Below are 21,307 nucleotides of genomic sequence, written 5' to 3' on the forward strand. Positions count from 1 at the left end.
TATTTTCTTAACTCTATTTCTTGAACTGCATTTTTAGTTAAGGGATTGTATGTAAGCATTTCACGGTAAGGTCTACATCTGTTGTATTTAAATTGATTTGATTTGAACTGGTTCTAGGATCAGGACCTGCAATTGTAACAGTAAGCAACTGTATTTTTATTTTATTTTATTTCACCTTTATTTAACCAGGTAAGCTAGTTGAGAACAAGTTCTCATTTACAACTGCGACCTGGCCAAGATAAAGCAAAGCAGCGCGACACGAACAACAACACAGAGTTACATATGGAATAAACAAACATACAGTCAATAACACAATAGGGAAAAAATAAAGTCTTTATACAGTGTGTGCAAATGGCGTGAGGAGGTAAGGCAATACATAGGCCATAGTAGTGAAGTAATTACAGTTTAGCAAATTAACACTGGAGTGATAGATGAGCAGATGATGATGTGCAAGTAGAAATACTGGTGTGCAAAAGAGCAGAAAAGTAAATAAAAACAATATGGGGATGAGGTAGTTAGATTGGGTGGGCTATTTACAGATGGGCTATGTACTGTACAGCTGCGGCGATCGGTTAGCTGCTCAGATAGCTGCTGTTTAAAGTTAGTGAGGGAAATATAAGTCTCCAGCTTCAGCGATGTAACAAAATGGATGACTGCAGTGTAGCCGTTATTATGAGTACATGTTTCATGAATTGCTAAGGCATGACAATATGAAAGTGTGTATTCTTATTTTACATCTTTACCTGTCTATTATGTCATGTCGTTGGCTCTCAGATAGCGTGCTTGCAGACACTCTTGTGGGATGTTCAAGGGGAAGGGAGATGGAAGAAATTTGTGGGGTCAAAGCGAAGGTTTTGACAATTTTATTATTATTTTACCTTTATTTAACTTGGCAAGTCAGTTAAGAACAAATTATTATTTACAACGACGGCCTAGGAACAATAATGAGTCTCTGACGGTATCTTTTCGCTCTCTGAGGTGGCTGAAAATGAGCTTGTCTGGTGTGTGTCCACTTGGAGAGCTAGGCAGTTTAGCTTATGTCAGTGTACTTAATGCCAAATGACACTGTGTCCCGTAAAGAGATAACACATTCATTAAAACGGGGTAATGGTCATCGAGATTCCTCATGGACGGTATCGGCAAACGGAAAGCTGTCTTTGCTTTAAGTGGAAGTGAATCCTACATCATATTCATTGTCAGTATTTTGAGGACTTACTTGTTTGCCTTATGCCAGATGTCATATGATGCTTCTGTAGTTGTCATACAGTGTAACGGACTCAAGGCTTTGTTTTGAATGCCTCTTCCATGTTCTGTGTTCATTGCACTGTGAGTTGATCCTTCCTGACTAATGGTAATGACAGTGCTAATGAAAATCAATCATTCCTACAGAGAACACAGCCGTCTCCATATATAGCAAGCCGTCTCGCTCTCTCTCTCTCTCTCTCTCTCTCTCTCTCTCTCTCTCTCTGTCTTTCTAGAAAGCTTTCTACATCGCCCACTGTGGCTTAGCCTCTTGAGAACATGTTTAAAAACTCTCTCTACTTCCCCTCTCTTCTCTGTCTCTCTCTATCTCTCTCTCTCTCTCTACTTCCTCTCTCTTCTCCATGTCTCTCCCTCTCTCTCTCTCTCTCTCCACATCTCTTTTCTTCTCTCTCCCTCTCTGATGTTTGTGTTCAGGAATCTATGAAAAAGTGTCTCCCGTGTTCATAGCCAAAAATTGTTTTCAGCATAGAGACCTTCCTATTCCAAACTAGTACTGCATGTTTATGTCTTTTGATACCAACCAGTACTGCATATGTATGTCTTTTGATACCAAACCAGTACTGTATGTTTATGTCTTTTGATACCAAACCAGTACTGCATGTTTATGTCTTTTGATACCAACCAGTACTGCATATTTATGTCTTTTGATACCAAACCAGTACTGCATGTTTATGTCTTTTGCTCACACCTCTCTCCTAAATATTTGTCCCTGAACAAAAGTGAAGTCACAGAAAATGTAACACATGCACTAATGTTTTGGTGAAAGAAACACAGAACAGGGATTTATGCTTGGCTGCTACAATAAATGACAAGCCTGGAGAGTTCGCAAACAAGTGAACTCCTCTTTCTGCCTCTCCCTCTTTCTCATCTCCCTCTCTTTTCCCTCCCTCTTTCTCCCTCTCCCCCTCTCTCCCTCCCCCTCTTCTTTCCTCTCTCCCTCTCTCTTTCTAGTTCTTTCAAACACACTCGCTGCCCCTTTGCCCGTATTTGGGCATAGGGAGCTATGCACCATCCAGTGAATGTTGAACTCTTGGTGGACTCCACATTGCAGACCTCGAGTTCTCTCTGTCGCCATGATTTTAACAGAGAGAGAGAGAGAGAGGGAGAGAGAGAGAGAAAAACATGTCTATGTCACTCAGACAGAGAAGTGCGGAATCAGTATTATGCCTAAAACTCTGTTTCTTTCCTTTGTTCTGTCTCTTTTTTGTCTTGCCGGTTGTATCTCTCCAGCCAGTGGGGTTTGTCAGCTTTGACAGCCGATCAGAGGCAGAAGCTGCCAAGAATGCCTTGAACGTAAGTTATATGCCCTCATCAAGCTCAAGCACAGCCCAGTCTAACAGTGTTTTTAATGTTTATAATATGTGTTGCTAAATATATATTATAGGCACTCTTACGAACACCCAAATACATTTCTTGGCATCTGTACCTCTGAAAGCACATGATAGGCAAGTACAGATGTACGATCTTAATTTGATCTCTCTTTTGTTGCTGAGAATTTTCATGTGCAGATGAGCTTTGTGACGTACATAAATTCACTGAAAACCTGCACTAACACATGGTTATATTAACAGTATCGCACATTTCCATTCAAGCCTAATTTTGTCCAGCTAATAGCCTAACCACCGATCAAGCAACATTATGGTCTACAATTTCAAATCCTGTTACTGCAGGATTATTTTGCTACGACAATACTGACAACGATCAAAATGTGTCAATTCCCTCAACATTCCCTACATCATTTAATATCTGTGAAAGTCTTTTCAGTCAGGTTTTCAAATAAACCACATTTAATTTAATTTTACATAAAGCTTTGCCATCCCTTTGGATCATACAAGGTCAATCACTCTTAACGCAGTAGAATTAGCACTCCTTCCACACCGAAATAGCAGACATTGATCTAGGATTTGAATTTAATCTAGCTGATTTCAAGCAGAGGCTACCAACCTTGCTTGAGGAAATCATTGATGAGGCAGACAGACTGATGCAAAACAGGACTGATCCCGGCAAAGCTTTAAGTTTATCTATCGAAACAAAGATTCACAGAGAACGCAAAGAAAACTTTCAAATGCCTTTGTTTTTGTCATCTTCGTTTTTTTTAAATGAGTTATTCCAGCTTTATATTTACATATTATGTGCCTCTCGGGTGCAGAAATAAACCAATTTAAAGGTTATATTTGGGTCAATAATGACTACTTTATTACAGAATATCGCGTCTACTGAATCGAAATGGACCAATCCTCGAGATATTGTTGTACATATATCAAAGACGAAAAATGTAATTAAAAAGCAATGCTCACATTATTAGATCAGATCTAGGGTAGGTCTCAAATGAAACCCTCTGTAATGCTGAAAATGGTGTTCTTGTGTGCAGCCCATTTCCCCAGAGTCGTGTAAAGAACACCCCAGTGTCTATAGAAACCTTGTGCCCCCCCCCCCAAGTTTTCTGAGCAAAACATTTGAATGAAAAAAAAAAACGTTTTGGGTATTCTTTTGCATTTTAATTTTTGGACATAAAACTATCAGGAAATCAGCTCCAAGGGATTTTAATTTAAGAAATCTGTTCCCAAGTATTCCCACTCATAATAGAGAGACACTTGAACGTATACAAATGTAAGCAAGATTTGAAATGATTAGGTTTTAGTCAAACATTATATTAGGTTTGGGCTTCCTGAGGTTAATTTGCAGTCCATAAATTATTTGTAATTATGTTTCGGCCCCCCGACCACCCGCTCAAGAAAAAATCTGCCCGCGGCTCAATCTAGTTGATGACCCCTGGTCTATAGCTACATATTAAACTGTAGAATCTAGTTGGTGATCCCTGGTCTATAGCTACATATTAAACTGTAGAATCTATTTGGTGATCCCTGGTCTATAGCTACATATTAAACTGTAGAATCTATTTGGTGATCCCTGGTCTATAGCTACATATTAAACTGTAGAATCTAGTTGGTGATCCCTGGTCTATAGCTACATATTAAACTGTAGAATCTAGTTGGTGATCCCTGGCCTATAGCTACATATTAAACTGTAGAATCTAGTTGGTGATCCCTTGTCAAAAGCTACATATTCAACTGTAGAATCTAGTTGATGATCCCTGGCCTATAGCTACATATTAAACTGTAGTAGAAGAAGAAGAGGTACTCTATACATGTACTATCTGCCTTCACATCAAAACATATAAACCTGTTGGAGGTGTCGAGAAAACTGATAGGCGAAAATAACAATTTCAAGTCAGAGAATCAACTCTCCTCTGAACCTTTTGATTCTGAGTTCAAATTAAAGCAGTCCTCATTATGCCTGTGTAGCTTATTATACCCTCTGTAGCTTCAATTGGCAGAGGCTCAGAGAGTGGTGAGCCAAGGCAATCCTAGTTAATTCCTCCCTTCATGAGAACCGCGATCTCTCGCTTCTTTCAGCGCGGCTCTCTGCATGCCTGCTGGGACGGACCTAGAATCGACCCTAGGTGCGCACCACAGAACTCACTCCACGGGCTTCTCTCTTCATTGATCCGATTCGCTGTGTTTTTCTCTCCGTCTCCGACACACAAAGAAACTCTCATATCGGGGTTGATGTAAGGGTAGATAGCCAGCGGTTAATGCTGTGTTGTACTGTTGATTCACAACTCACAGCAAACAAACAGTGCCTTTGTTTCTGACGAAGAGGACCCATGTTCATCCTGCATTCCATATTTGTATCATCGGTCTCGGGTAGGGTTGGAACATTTTACAATCCTAGTCTTGGGGCTAAAAGTAATGGAGAAGGAAAAATGTTTTGGTAGAAAAGGGAGGTTTTTAATAATTGATGACAGAAATCAAAGTAACCTAACCTTGAGTCAGTTACTCGCAAGGGCCAAAATGTAGCTCCCCTGACTGTATGTTTTGCAGTGGAATCCGAAGAATTTGTCAGGGCTGTCGAAAGATCGCTTTGAGGTGTGGCGATCGCTGTGTGTTATGGTTGGTGGGGGTTTGAGGTCACAGTATTGGGTTACGCTCAGAGTTCGTGAGGGAAAGTGGCGACGTCAGTCTCGTGGCTTCCCTCTTCTATGCATTCTGCCGCTGACACAAGCGACATGGTATCCCCACCAAGCGACATGGTATCCCCACCAAGCGACATGGTATCCCCACCAAGCGACATGGTATCCCCACCAAGTTTGGGTCACCATGAACCAAACCTTAATGCTTGTGTCACCACATGCAACAGAATGAGAATGACGTTGTAATCCAAGTTGAATCCCTCAAGACCACGTTCTTCACAATAGCTCTTAGAATATCTCTTACAATAGCTTTTATAATAGCTCTTAGAATATCTCTTACAATAGCTTTTATAATAGCTCTTACAATATCTCTTACAATAGCTTTTATAATAGCTCTTAGAATATCTCTTACAATAGCTTTTATAATAGCTCTTAGAATATCTCTTACAATAGCTTTTATAATAGCTCTTAGAATATCTCTTACAATAGCTTTTATAATAGCTCTTAGAATATCTCTTACAATAGCTTTTATAATAGCTCTTACAATATCTCTTACAATAGCTTTTATAATAGCTCTTACAATGGTTCTCACAATATGGTTTCAAATGCCAGGCTTTTACATGTGATTTGGTCAGGATATGATTCGCTCGTTGAACACCAACAGTATATCATATTATAGAGGATATCTAAGTTACTGGATGGGTGTAACCAATATCTCTATATTTTAAAGACAGCCTAGATTTATAACTCTGTTCCATACATCGAATAGGCAGTGTGATTTCTTCCTAGAAACTAGGTGTATCTTTATTGTCAAGACAACAAAAGACAAACAAAGTTCTATGTTTTTTTAAATGTATTTTATTGTGTATTTCACCCTCTTCCTTTGAACTCAGGGTGTCCGCTTCGACCCGGAGATCCCCCAGACTCTGCGGCTGGAGTTTGCCAAAGCCAACACCAAGATGGCCAAGAACAAGCTGGTGGGCACTCCCAACCCTCCTCCCTCCCAGCAGAGCCCTGGCCCACAGTTCATCAACAGAGACCCATGTGAGTGTTCCTGTCTGTCTGTCAGACGCTGCTGCAGGGCCCTGCACCACTGATAAGTGGCAATCCCCTTACTTGGGGCGAAAATAGTAGGTCTTAACTGTAGCTACATTATAAACAGACTGTTATAATTGTACACACAGTGTTGATGTATGGGAGCTACATACAACCTAGATTTGAGCCATGTTGGAGTTAGAACTTAGGATCTCAAACTATACAGCTGAAGAAACATGTGTGTAGGTTTTCATTTATCAGTTATAAGACACCCTTGGTCAATGTTTATTTTTACATTTAGAGAGTTATCCAGTATGGAATGTTATGAAATTACTGTCTAAAAGTTTGTCTCTGGTCAATCAGTATGGTTTTAAATGAGGTTAATTAAGGACTAATATTCGTTCTCAAGCTCTCTCAAAACACATTCCCTTGTTAAATGAATGTTTAATAAACATTCTCTCTGTGCGGTACTAGCCTCTGTCATAATCCTACGCACCTAAACCCCTTGACTCTTGAGATTGTGTGGAATTCGCTGATGTAGCTCTGTACTGTTTTACGTCTAGTTAAATATTTTGTCAAGCGTTAAGTTGAACATAGGCCATCTGTGGATTGCGTGGTTGTAGCTAGATTCTTACTTATTGACCAAAACATGTTCTTATCTGAAATCTTTTTGCCGGAGGAGAGAGGGAGTATACTTGTTGGGTCCTTGTGGAATAGGGAAGGAAACGATGAATGAAGATTACGGCGTAATTGTCAACCAATCTCCAAAACAGAAATCAATGGCTGTCATTTTCTGATAAGGAGATACACTACCGGTCAAAAGGTTAAGAACACAATGTAGAAAATAGTAAAAATTAAGAAAAACTCTTGAATGAATAGGTGTTTTAAAAATGTTGACCGGTAGTGTATATCTGCCAGTTGATCTGAGAATACACTGAAATGGACAGTTTTTCAAGGCACATGGAACATGGAAGCCATTGTTATTGTTGTTGATATAGGTACAGCTATTGGTATTCTGTAGATCTATATGCTGCTGTCTGGAGATGACCTCCTCTTTCTATGAAAGAGGAGGCGGCAGGTAGCCTAGTGGTTAGAGCATTGGGCCAGTAACCTAAAGGTTGCTAGATCGAGTCCTTGAGCTGCCAAGGAAAAAAAGTGTTGTTCTACCGCTGAACAAGGCAGTTAACCCACTGTTCCTAGGCTGTCATTGGAAATAAGAATTTGTTCTTAACTGACTTGCCTAGTTAAATAAAGGTTAAAATATATATATATATATCAACTGTCCCATTAATGACTAGGGTATATCTTTTTGCTTTTAATCTGAAAGATTTTTAGTAGTGTAAATATCCACCTGCCCTCAACCGGTAGCCGATTCACTCTGTTCACCTTTAAACAATCTCACCATGTATATTTCTTAATTTCTCCCTCTTACCTCTATTTCAAGTCACGTTCACTCTGTAATACCTCACTCACTGCATCACAGTAGTCTAAAGTTCCTTCTTCGCCTCATCTCCTCTCTTCCAACCACAATGGTCTAAATATAGAGGATACGCGAAAGCAATATGGCGGAATTTCACAGGGAGACTCCCTTTCACCTATCCAGGTCTTTCAGATCAACGCTTACAAAAGAGAGGAGATCACTTATGACGTGTGTACCTACATGTCACACATCCCTCCACCCTGTCTGTTCCCACTCATCCACTCCTTCCGTCACTCCTCACCGTTCTCCTCCTCTTCTTGTCTCCACAGATGAGCTCACAGTACCCGCTCTATACCCTGGCGGCCCAGACATGTGGGCGTCATACCCGCTGTACCCGGCGGAGCTGTCGCAAGCCCTCCCTCCTGCTTTCTCCTACCCCTCCTCACTCCACACTCAGGTAACGCGAACACCTGAGCCCACACCTACCTAACCTACCACACCTATCTGCCTACCTTTATTTATCCCTTATTTTACCAGGTCAGTTGACTGAGAACGCATTCTCATTTACAGCAACGACCTGGGAAATAGTTACAGGGAAGAGGAGGATGAATGAGCCAATTGGAAGCTGGGGATGATTAGGTGGCTATGATGGTATGAGGGCCAGATTGGGAATTTAGCCAGGACACCAGGGTTAACACGCCTACTCTTACCATAAGTGCCATGGGATCTTTAGTGACCAACAGAGAGTCAGGACACCCGTTTAACATCCCATCTGTAAGACAGCACCCTACACAGGGCAATGTCCCCAATCACTGCCCTGGGGCAATGGGATAAAAAAACATTTGACCTAAAGAAAGAGTTCCTCCTACCGGCCCTCCAACAGCACTTCCAGCAGCATCTAGTCTCCCATCTAGGGACCAACCAGGACCAACCCTGCTTAGCTTCATAGGCAAGCCTGCAGTGGAATGCTGCCCTACCTACCTACAGTTGAAGTCGGAAGTCCACATACACTTAGGTTGGAGTCATTAAAACTTGTTTTTCAATCACTCCATAAAGTTCTTGTTAACAAACTATAGTTTTGGCAAGTCGGTTAGGACATCTACAGTGTGTATGACATAAGTAATTTTTCCAATAATTGTTTACAGGCGGAATATTTCACTTATAAGTCACTGTATCACAATTCCAGTGGATCAGAAGTTCACATAAACTAAGTTGACTGTGCCTTTAAACAGCTTGGAAATTCCAGAAAATGATGTCATGGATTTAGAAGCTTCTGATAGGCTAATTGACATAATTTGAGTCAACTGGAGGTGTACCTGTGGATGTATTTCAAGGCTTACCTTCAAATTCAGTGCCTCTTTGCTTGACATCATGGGAAAATCAAAAGAAATCAGCCAAGACCTCAGAAAAGAAATGGTAGACCTCCACAAGTCTGTTTCATCCTTGGGAGTATAAACACCATGGGACCACGCAGCCGTCATACCTCTCAGGAAGGAGATGTGTTCTGTCTCCTAGAGATAAACGTACTTTGGCGCGAAAAGTGCAAATCAATCCCAGAACAACAGCAAAGGCCCTTGTGAAGATGCTGGAGGAAACAGGTACAAAAGTATCTATATCCACAGTAAATCGAGTCCTATAATTGACATAACCTGAAAGGCCACTCAGCAAGGAAGAAGCCACTGTTCCAAAACCGCCATAAAAAAGCCAGACTACGGTTTGCAACTGCACATGGGGACAAAGATTGTACTTTTTGGAGAAATGTCCTCTGGTCTGATGAAACAGAAATAGAACTGTTTGGCCATAATGATCATTGTTATGTTTGGAGGAAAAGGGGGGAGGCTTGCAAGCCGAAGAACACCATCCCAACCGTGAAGCACGGGGGTGGCAGCATCGTCTTGTGGTGGTGCTTTGCTGCAGGAGGGACTGGTGCACTTCACAAAATAGATGGCATCATGAGGTTGGAAAATTATGTGGATATATTGAAGCAACATCTCAAAACATTACTCAGGAAGTTAAAGGTTGGTCAGGAATGTCAGGAATTGTGAAAAACTGAGTTTAAATGTATTTGGCTAAGGTGTATGTAAACTTCCTGAGCGGTATGACGGCTGCGTGGTCCCATGGTGTTTATACTTGCGTACTATTGTTTGTACAGATGAACGTGGTACCTTTAGGAGTTTGGAAATTGCTCCCAAGGATGAACCAGACTTGTGGAGGTCTACAAGTTTTTTTTCTGAAGTCTTGGCTGATTTCTTTTGATTTTCCCATGATGTCAAGCAAAGAGGCACTGAGTTTGAAGGTAGGCCTTGAAATACATCCACAGGTACACCTCCAATTGACTCAAATGATGTCAATTTGCCTATCAGAAGCTTCTAAAGCCATGACATCATTTTCTGGAATTTTCCAAGCTGTTTAAAGGCACAGTCAACTTAGTATATGTAAACCTCTGACGCACTGGAATTGTGATACTGTGAATTATAAGTGAAATAATCTGTCTGTAAACAGTTGTTGGAAAAATGACTTGTTTCATTCACAAAGTAGATGTCCTAACCGACTTGCCAAAACTATAGTTTGTTAACAAGAAATGTGTGGGGTGGTTGAAAAATGAGTTTTAATTACTCTAACCTAAGTGTATGTGAACTTCCGACTTCAACTGTATCTACCACATACCTACCTACCCTCATACCACCTACCTACCTACCTACCTACATACCACCTACCTACCTACCTTCCTACCTACCTACCTACCTACCTACATACCACCTACCTACCTACCAAGCTACCAACCTACCAACCTACCTACCTACCACCTATCTACTTACCTACCTACTACCTACCTACCTACCTACCCACCTATTTAAAAGAGAACAAAGGAAAATTAAATTACATTTCGATAAAATCTGCACCGTCCCTAAACTAAGTTATGTAAATAGTAAAAGTAAAATAAATGATTAAGTTGGCTAGCTACCTAATGAGCTAATGCTGGTTAGTTGTTCAAACCTGGTGATTTACATATACACCTCTTTTCGTAAACATTGATTTCATCCATTCCATCTATTTGCTTTTTATGGGCTATAATGGCTTGATTACACACACACGCACACACACACACACAAAAAAAAAATAGGCTTCTGTGTTTTCACTTAGGGCGAGAAGTGCATGAGTTCATTAGGCTCTGAATCAGGTGATTCTGAATGAGTCGATTCTGGTTTCAAATTATTTGATTCATGACTTGAATCTCAGCAGGTTGACACTGGTTAACTGAATCAATTCTTATGACCTGAAGTATGGAGTCAACTCTGTTAAAATGTATCTTAGAAGATTGACTGAATATTTGGTGTAATGAATATGAAGGAATTTACTTGAAAAGGAGTGAGTCGACTCTTTTAAAATTAATCTTAGAGGTTTAACTGAATGTCTGGTGTTCTGAATATGAGCGAGTGGACTCCTTTGAAGTGAATCATGTTGCTGGTGTGCCTTTTGTTCAGATTCGCTGGCTCCCTCCTGCAGATGGAACTCCCCAGGGATGGAAGTCCAGGCAGTTCTGTTGAGGTATGTGTAACGTGACAGACACACACACAGACGTACATACACACCTCACACACACACACACACACACACACAGACGTACACACACACACACACACACACACACACACACACACACACACACACACACACACACACACACACACACACACACACACACACACACACACACACACACACACACACACACACACACACACACACACACACACACACAGACGTGCGTATGCACACACACAGAGATGTGCATACACATACATTACACAATACTGTTGTAGTACTCCAAACGAGTCTCGGTCTCAAGTCCGGTCTCGATACCAAATTTTGAGTGTCTTGGTCTTGTCTTGGTTTCGTATACATTTGTACTCGGTCTCGGACAGTGAGGACTCAAAATTCCTTCCTGAGACTAGTACTCATAATTATCAGCTTCCATTCTGTCAGTGCAGTAAAACTGATTCGCCAGGCCAAATATATACACTCCTTTCTTGATTCATTTATAATGAACAGTCTTTATATCTTTAATAGACATGTCTGTGCAGTGGTGAACCTATTTGACCTACACTACCGGTCAAACGTTTTAGAACACCTACTCATTCAAGGGTTTTTATTTTAACTATTTTCTACATTGTATAATACTAGTGAAAACATTAAAACTATGAAATAATACATATGGAATCATGTAGTAACCAAAAAATTGTTAAACAAATCTAAATATATTTTAGATTTCAGATTCTTCAAATAGCCACCCTTTGCCTTGATGATAGCTTTGTACACTCTTGGCATTCTCTCAACCAGCTTCACCTGGAATGCTTTTCCAACAGTCTTGAAGGAGTTTCCACAGATGCCGAGTCCTTGTTGACTGCTTTTCCTTCACTCTGCGGTCCGACTTGTGCCAAACCATCTCAACCAGCTTCATGAGGTAGTTACCTGGAATGCATTTCAATTAACAGGTGTGCCTTAAGTTAATTTGTGGAATTTATTTCCTTCTTAATGCATTTGAGCCAATCAGTTGTGTTGTGACAGGGTAGGGGGTATATAGAACATAGCCCTATTTGGTAAAATACCAAGTCCATCTTATTATGGAAAGAACAGCTCAAATAAGCAAAGAGAAATGACAGTCCATCATTACTTGAAGACATGAAGGTCAGTCAATACGGAAAATGTCAAGAACTTTGAAAGTTTCTTCATGTGCAGTTGCAAAAGCCATCAAGCGATATGATGAAACTGGCTCTCATGAGGACCGCCACAGCAATGGAAGACCGAGAGTTGCCTCAGCTGCAGAGGATAACTTCATAAGAGTTACCAGCCTCAGAAATTGCAGCCCAAGAATTCAAGGCACACTTAACCAGCATGTCTACCACAGCATTCTGCGATACGCCATCCCATCTGGTTTGGGCTTAGTGGGACTATCATTTGTTTTTCAACAGGATAATGACCCAACACACTTCCAGGCTGTGTAAGGGCTATTTTACCAAGAATGAGAGTGATGGAGTGCTGCATCAGATGACCTGGCCTCCACAATCACTCGACCTCAACCAAATTGAGATGGTTTGGCATAAGTCGGACCGCAGAGTGAAGGAAAAGCAGCCAACAAGTTCTCAGCATATGTGGAAACTCCTTCAAGACTGTTGGAAAAGCATTCCTCATGAAGATGGTTGAGAGAATGCCAAGAGTGTGCAAAGCTGTCATCAAGGCAAACGGTGGCTACTTGAAGAATGTCAAATATAAAATATATTTTGATTCGTTTCTTGATTCCATATGTGTTATTTCATAGTTTTGATGTCTTTACTATTATTCTACAACTATTGGTTAGAGCCTGTAAGTAAGAATTTCACTGTAAGGTCTACACCTGTTGTATTCGGCGCACGTGACAAATACTTTGATTTTATTTTATTTGTAAAAAAAAATTAGTAAAAATAAAGAAAAACCTTTGAATGAGTAGGTGTTCTAAAGCTTTTGACTGGAAGTGTAGGTCTTCAGTGTTTGACAGGCTAGGGATTCTGAAAGGACAGCAACCGTGATTCCAGGGCACTCATGTATGAGTGCACTTTCTGTAAAACACAATGGGCCAGTGGTGTAGTGGAGGGAATACACAGGTATATGCCATATATTTAATTTCAGTGGGAACTCACTTCTTAATCCTTACTGATGCATATCAAAGTAGTATAGTGGATGTGTACGACTTATCAATTATGTAGTGCAACAGAGAAATCGTGTACAAATTAGCCTACACAATCGCAAAGCACGTGAAATATGTTCACATGCGCGCCGTACACATAGCCTAGTTTCAGATGAACTAGCCGACAACAAAAGATAGCTTGCTAGACCGTGGAAAAACTTCTGGTCGCTATTGCGTAGAGAGATCTGTTGGCCTTTGTGAAGGCAGGTTTCCATGATTTTTTTGTTAAAACGGTCCCACCCATTACAAGTCAAAATGTGATTGGTTGATTCCACTGTCACTCCAAAATGTTGCCCTAATACAGTTGAATGGCAGATGCCTAGAATCTAGCTTCTGATGGCCGAGCCAATGGCTGACTTAGCTAGCTAGATTCATCTCCCCAGAGACCACCAAAGAAAAATCCTGATTGGATCTTTTTTTCTCTCTCGCTTCAGTGTTAACCCATTCATTTCCAACAAAAACTCAAGAGATTAAATCAGAGCATCATTGAAAAGAATAATATAATTATTATTTTATAAATCCTTAACCTTTCTCTGAAGGTGTAGAAGGACCTCATTGTTCTCCACTGTGTTTAGGTTATTAATCATTTATAGAGTGTCTCTATTTGCCCTCAACATGCATTTTTTTCACTATTCTAAATGTCTAAAGAATCCAGATGTTGTTCTGAAATATGAACACAGAAATACTGGACATTTTGAACTCTTATTATGGTTGCGATTTGACAAAATTACTTGAAATGGACTCAAATACTTCTGGTCTCGGTCTCGGACCCCTTGTCCCCCTCCCGGTCTTGACTTGGTCTCGGTCTCGCCCCCTGTCTGGTCTTGTTCTTGACTCGGTCTCGCCCCCTGTCTGGTCTTGTTCTTGACTCGGTCTCGCCCCGTCTGCTCTTGTTCTTGACTCGGTCTCGCCCCCTGTCTGGTCTTGTTCTTGACTCGGTCTCGCCCCCTGTCTGGTCTTGTTCTTGACTCGGTCTCGCCCCCTGTCTGGTCTTGTTCTTGACTCGGTCTCGCCCCCTGTCTGGTCTTGTTCTTGACTCGGTCTCGCCCCCGTCTGCTCTTGTTCTTGACTCGGTCTCGCCCCCTGTCTGGTCTTGTTCTTGACTCGGTCTCGCCCCCTGTCTGGTCTTGTTCTTGACTCGGTCTCGCCCCCTGTCTGGTCTTGTTCTTGACTCGGTCTCGCCCCCCTGTCTGGTCTTGTTCTTGACTCGGACTTGATTTGCTCCGGTCTTGGTCTTGAATCGGTCTCGCTTTAGGTGGTCTTGAACACAACACTGGTACACACACACAAACACACACACACACACACACACACTTGTAATTATTATGGTCTGGTCTAATAACTTATGGGTATTGCAATTGAAAATGCTTCAGTAAATGCTAGGACACAACATACTGAACACATTCATAGGAATAACACACACGGTCAACTTTCACGGGGTAAGTAGTATTTAGTAGTATGTAAGTAGTAAGTAGTATGACAGTCTCATTGGAACTAAGGCTCATGAACAACAATTTATTCAGCATTATACAACCTGTAAACAACCTGACCATGACAACATAAAATACCTTGTAATGTCCTCTTTGCATCCAGATTCACCCGCTGGCCACTCACTTCCTGGTAAAAGGCACTAAAATATATTTTCATTTATTTTTTCCTCCCAGGTCATAGCCCAGTAAGCCAGTCTCTCAATTGATGTCATGCATTTTTTCTTAGATATGAAACATCAAAGGCAATGACTCAAACAGAATGAAGAATCATCTCTGGGGGCTATGTTTTAAAGGTCCGATGCAGTTGTTTTGATCTCAATATCAAATCCTTTTCTGGGTAACAATTAAGTACCTTTCTTACTGTACCTTTAATTGTTTTCAATTGAAATGGTAAAAATAAACAAAAAATAAACAAAACTTTATTAGCAAAGAGCAATTTCTTATGTAAGAATTTAGCTAGAACCGTGGGGAGATGAAAACGGTAAACTAGTCGTTATTGGCAGATAGGTTTGGAACTCTCTTTCTTATTGGTCTATTAACTAATTTATTTTACCAGACAGGCCAAAACTCCATCCCACCAAAACAGCCTGAAATTTCAGGTGGTCTTTTCAAACAGCTCTTACACCAAAAATGGCATTATTATACTTTTCACAATTGCACGGTATTATTCCAATCTCATAGTGTGGAAATATAGATAAAACTTAGAGAAATAACATTTTTGACTCCACTGGGCCTTTAATACTGACTGATAGCTGGAGGGAGATGACATTGAGATGCATGGCTTCCACCTGTATTCAGGATACCTACCATACATCCTGTATTCAGGGTACCTGCCATACTCTTCCTGTATCCAGTGTACCTGCCATACTCTTTCTGTATTCAGTGTACCTGCCATACTCTTTCTGTATTCAGGGTACCTGCCATACTCTTTCTGTATTCAGGGTACCTGCCATACATCCTGTATTCAGGGTACCTGCCATACATTCTGTATTCAGGGTACCTGCCATACTCTTTCTGTATTCAGGGTACCTGCCATACTCTTCCTGTATTCGGGGTACCTGCCATACTATTTCTGTATTCAGGGTACCTGCCATACATCCTGTATTCAGGGTACCTGCCATACATTCTGTATTCAGGGTACCTGCCATACTCTTTCTGTATTCAGGGTACCTGCCATACTCTTCCTGTATTCGGGGTACCTGCCATACTATTTCTGTATTCAGGGTACCTGCCATACATCCTGTATTCAGGGTACCTACCATACTCTTCCTGTATTCGGGGTACCTACCATACTCTTCCTGTATTCAGGGTACCTGCCATACATCCTGTATTCGGGGTACCTTCCATACTCTTCCTGTTTTCGGGGTACCTGCCATACATCCTGTATTCAGTGTACCTGCCATACTCTTTCTGTATTCAGGGTACCTGCCATACATTCTGTATTCAGGGTACCTGCCATACTCTTTCTGTATTCAGGGTACCTGCCATACTCTTCCTGTATCCAGTGTACCTGCCATACTCTTTCTGTATTCAGGGTACCTGCCATACTCTTCCTGTATTCGGGGTACCTGCCATACTCTTCCTGTATTCAGGGTACCTGCCATACTCTTCCTGTATTCGGGTACCTGCCATACTCTACCTGTATTCAGGGTACCTGCCATACTCTTCCTGTATTCGGGGTACCTGCCATACTCTACCTGTATTCAGGGTACCTGCCATACTCTACCTGTATTCAGGGTACCTGCCATACTCTTCCTGTATTCGGGGTACCTGCCATACTCTACCTGTATTCAGGGTACCTGCCATACTCTACCTGTATTCAGGGTACCTGCCATACTCTTCCATCATTACAGATAGCATACTGTAGTAATGTCACACCTCTAGATAGTTGTACAGTCAACATGTTGAAGGTTTCCAGTCATAACCTCTAGATAGTTATACAGTCAACATGGTGAAGGTATCCAGTCATAACCTCTAGATAGTTGTACAGTCAACATGATGAAGGTTTCCAGTCATAACCTCTAGATAGTTGTACAGTCAACATGATGAAGGTTTCCAGTCATAACCTCTAGATAGTTATACAGTCAACATGATGAAGGTATCCAGTCATAACCTCTAGATAGTTGTACAGTCAACATGAGGAAGGTTTCCAGTCATAACCTCTAGATGGTTATACAGTCAACATGATGAAGGTTTCCAGTCATAACCTCTAGATAGTTGTACAGTCAACATGTTGAAGGTTTCCAGTCATAACCTCTAGATGGTTATACAGTCAACATGATGAAGGTTTCCAGTCATAACCTCTAGATGGTTATACAGTCAACATGATGAAGGTTTCCAGTCATAACCTCTAGATGGTTATACAGTCAACATGTTGAAGGTTTCCAGTCATAACCTCTAGATAGTTGTACAGTCAACATGTTGAAGGTTTCCAGTCATAACCTCTAGATAGTTGTACAGTCAACATGATGAAGGTATCCAGTCATAACCTCTAGATAGTTGTACAGTCAACATGATGAAGGTTTCCAGTCATAACCTCTAGATGGTTATACAGTCAACATGTTGAAGGTTTCCAGTCATAACCTCTAGATAGTTATACAGTCAACATGTTGAAGGTTTCCAGTCATAACCTTTAGATAGTTGTACAGTCAACATGTTGAAGGTTTCCAGTCATAACCTCTAGATAGTTGTACAGTCAACATGATGAAGGTATCCAGTCATAACCTCTAGATAGTTATACAGTCAACATGTTGAAGGTTTCCAGTCATAACCTCTAGATAGTTGTACAGTCAACATGTTGAAGGTATCCAGTCATAACCTCTAGATAGTTATACAGTCAACATGATGAAGGTTTCCAGTCATAACCTCTAGATAGTTATACAGTCAACATGTTGAAGGTTTCCAGTCATAACCTCTAGATAGTTGTACAGTCAACATGTTGAAGGTTTCCAGTCATAACCTCTAGATAGTTGTACAGTCAACATGTTGAAGGTTTCCAGTCATAACCTCTAGATAGTTATACAGTCAACATGATGAAGGTTTCCAGTCATAACCTCTAGATAGTTATACAGTCAACATGATGAAGGTTTCCAGTCATAACCTCTAGATAGTTGTACAGTCAACATGATGAAGGTTTCCAGTCATAACCTCTAGATAGTTATACAGTCAACATGATGAAGGTTTCCAGTCATAACCTCTAGATAGTTATACAGTCAACATGATGAAGGTTTCCAGTCATAACCTCTAGATAGTTGTACAGTCAACATGTTGAAGGTTTCAGTGGATCCCTTTGCACTACTGCTGATTATTTAGAATTCTATTTTTGTTGTGTTTACAACAATAGTTACAATGTAACACATTGCAGGGACATGGCAGTGGGTTTAAAGGCTGTAGAAGAAATGACTCAACTCTAAACAGGACAGCTGCATCACTGCATGGAATAGTCAACAGTAACCGATCCGATTGTGGTACATGCTCATCTGTCGGTAGACAAGCACAACTCTGTTATACAAAGAAGCCACAAAACCACACTCCCTGCTCGTGTGTATGTGTGTGTGTTTGTTCGGCGCCAGTCATATAGTCACCAGACCCCCCCCCCCCCCCCCCCCCCCCCCTCCTCCATTCCCAAAGGCTCAGACAGGAAGAAACATGTTCCCGAGACCCCCAAAGGAAAAAGGGAGAGATGAGAAGGGGTGAAGCGCAGATAGGGGAGGGTTAAGACTTACTGTTGATTGGTGCTAGTTCTATTGTGCCGTTCCCCCTAACCCTGCTCCCAGCTCTAGAAACACACAGGCTGTTTTCAGAGGAGGCAAGGACAAAGAAAAACTGACCGTAAATACGATTCCCCCCCCGCTCTTTATCTGTCTATCTTTCTTTCCTTTTGGGGATTCTGGTTCCTCAAGGGGGCAGCGAGGAAGGGAGTGGACAAGGGAGGGGTTTTAGGGACATAAGTGCCCTTCTATCAAACGGAGCTGAAGTCATGTATACGGTCAGGCTGCCCCAGTGGATATTAACCCCTTGATCAAAGAACAACATCCCTGCATCCCGCACTGATTAGGATCAGAGTCAATTGTTGTTTTCTGATTAATTGGTCTGTTTATGGATTAGAGTCAATGGTTGTTTCCTGATTATTTGGGCTATTTTGAGATCAGAGTCAATGGTTGTTTCATAATTACTTGGGCTGTTTATTGAAACTGCACTCATCTACTGTACAAAGACTTGAACATATCTAAAGAAACTCCCTAAAGAGGAGGACTTACAGGAAGTCGAGAGCTTGGAACTGTCTGCAAAAAGAGGATTCTGAGATAATTGGCTTTAATGTTCCGAACCCTCATTGGTTTGAATGGTGTCAGCAATTTGAACTTAATATTACTTTGAACTTAACAACGTGAATTGAGGTATTTATAGTACTATAGGTGGAGAACATTGAACAGAACAAGGCTATGCCAATAACTACATTTTGAACAAAAATCCATATAGTGTCACGGCTTCCACCGAAGTCGGCTCCTCTCCTTGTTCGGGCGACGTTCGGCGATCGACGTCACCGGCTTTCTAGCCATTGCCGCTTCATTTTTCATATATCTTGTCTTGTTTCCATACACACCTGGTTTTCATTTCCCCAATTAATCTACTTGTATTTAACCCTCTGTTTCCCATCATGTTTTGTGTGTAATTGTTTCATGTTATTGTGGTGTTAGTTAACTCGCTTTACTTTTATGTTCTGTGTTTTTGAGCATGTTTGATTTATGTAGTGCTCTCGTTTATGGAACTATAATAAAAGTGCGCCTGTTCATTACACTCTGCTCTCCTGCACCTGACTTCACCTCCAATACACCTTTTGACAGATAGAAAGTTATATAAGTCAGTCCCAAGCTCTCGATATGCACGTGATTACATACAAACATACGCATATGCACGCCTCTGCAGGCACACACGCACACACACACACACACACTCTCTCTCTCACACACACACAAACACATCTCCCACTTTCCACACTACACCCACCACCCCACCACACTAATCGCACACACTAATCCTCACCCTCCCAACACATCCCCAAAATCCCCACAATTGGCATCTAAACGTGTAAAGGCATCCTGAGACAGGATCCCATAAGATCCAGTAAGCTTTGTCCCCATTATAATACATAACGCCATCTATTTCCTGTGACGTTTGGGAAAAGGATAATGAAGTTAAGTTCAAAGGGCTTTGTTTATCCTTGCCCTTTTCAGCTGTGGCTTTTTCTGCAGCTGTGCCAACTCACGGTGGTAGACTAGTACTGACCTCATGCCTTTCTCCAGCATCGCTATGCTAAATGAATTGGTCATAAACGTAGGTATGTGATATTTTAAGACAATAAGTATGTACATAAGATCAAGAGTGCCCATCTATTTAAATCAGTGCTTTCCAGTCAACTACTGTACATTAAAGGTTATACTTGTAACATGTCCACCTGCAATGTGGGGTGGCAGGTAGCCTAGTGGTTAGAGCGTTGGGCCAGTAACCAAAACGTGGCTGGATCGAATCCTTGAGCTGTCAAGGTAAAAATCTATTGTTCTGAACAAGGCAGTTAACCCACCGTTCCCTGGTAGGCTGTCTTTGTAAATAAGAATTTGTTCTTAACTGACTTGCCTCGTTAAATATATAATAGCTGTAAATGTCCATAACATATCAGTAGTAATACAGGAATAAAAAGTGTCAAATGGCAAAGTAGCTTTCTTATCATGGCTAGTCAAACCAGCCTGTTATGCTATGTACATCTTCCTGTTTTACAATTGGTCGTCATTCGCAAGGTTGACAAAAATGTTAAAAAAAATATTGGCAGCACAAAACTGCAAAAGTTATCTTTGGGATTATGATAAGCGAGGTAAGAAAACAATAAGCCATTCCAAGCATTTCTAAGTGGTCTCCTTCAGAAACCCGGATGAAAATCTAAATCATCGTGACATGATTAGCCTTGCTACTGGTATATCCTCACTACTGGTATATCCGCACTACTGGTATAGCCTCACTACTGGTATATCCTCACTACTGTATATATCCTCACTACTGTATATATCCTCACTACTGTATATATCCTCGCTACTGTATATATCCTCACTACTGTATATAACCTCACTACTGGTATATCCTCACTACTGGTATATCCTCACTACTGGTATCTATCCTCACTACTGTATATATCCTCGCTACTGTATATATCCTCTCTACTGGTATATCCTCGCTACTGGTATATCCTCACTACTGTATATATCCTCACTACTGTATATATCCTCACTACTGGTATATCCTCACTACTGGTATATCCTCACTACTGGTATATATCCTCACTACTGTATATATCCTCGCTACTGTATATATCCTCGCTACTGTATATAGCCTCGCTACTGTATATATCC

General features: G+C 41.1%; 1 protein-coding gene across 1 annotated transcript in view; it reads left to right on the forward strand.

The window, feature by feature from the left end:
- Window positions 1–21,307, forward strand: part of LOC106608509 (RNA binding protein, mRNA processing factor) — a 58,065-nt gene that overhangs the window by 23,427 nt on the left and 13,331 nt on the right. The window contains exons 4-7 of the mRNA XM_014206455.3: window positions 2,494–2,556; window positions 6,130–6,280; window positions 8,021–8,148; window positions 11,177–11,240. Of these exons, the coding sequence (XP_014061930.1) occupies window positions 2,494–2,556; window positions 6,130–6,280; window positions 8,021–8,148; window positions 11,177–11,239 (405 nt within the window). The 3' untranslated portion in view covers window position 11,240. The remainder of the gene's footprint in view (window positions 1–2,493; window positions 2,557–6,129; window positions 6,281–8,020; window positions 8,149–11,176; window positions 11,241–21,307) is intronic.

The sequence above is a fragment of the Salmo salar genome, chromosome 07, assembly GCF_965601325.2.
Source record: "Salmo salar chromosome 07, fSalSal1, whole genome shotgun sequence".
NCBI lineage: Eukaryota > Metazoa > Chordata > Actinopteri > Salmoniformes > Salmonidae > Salmo > Salmo salar.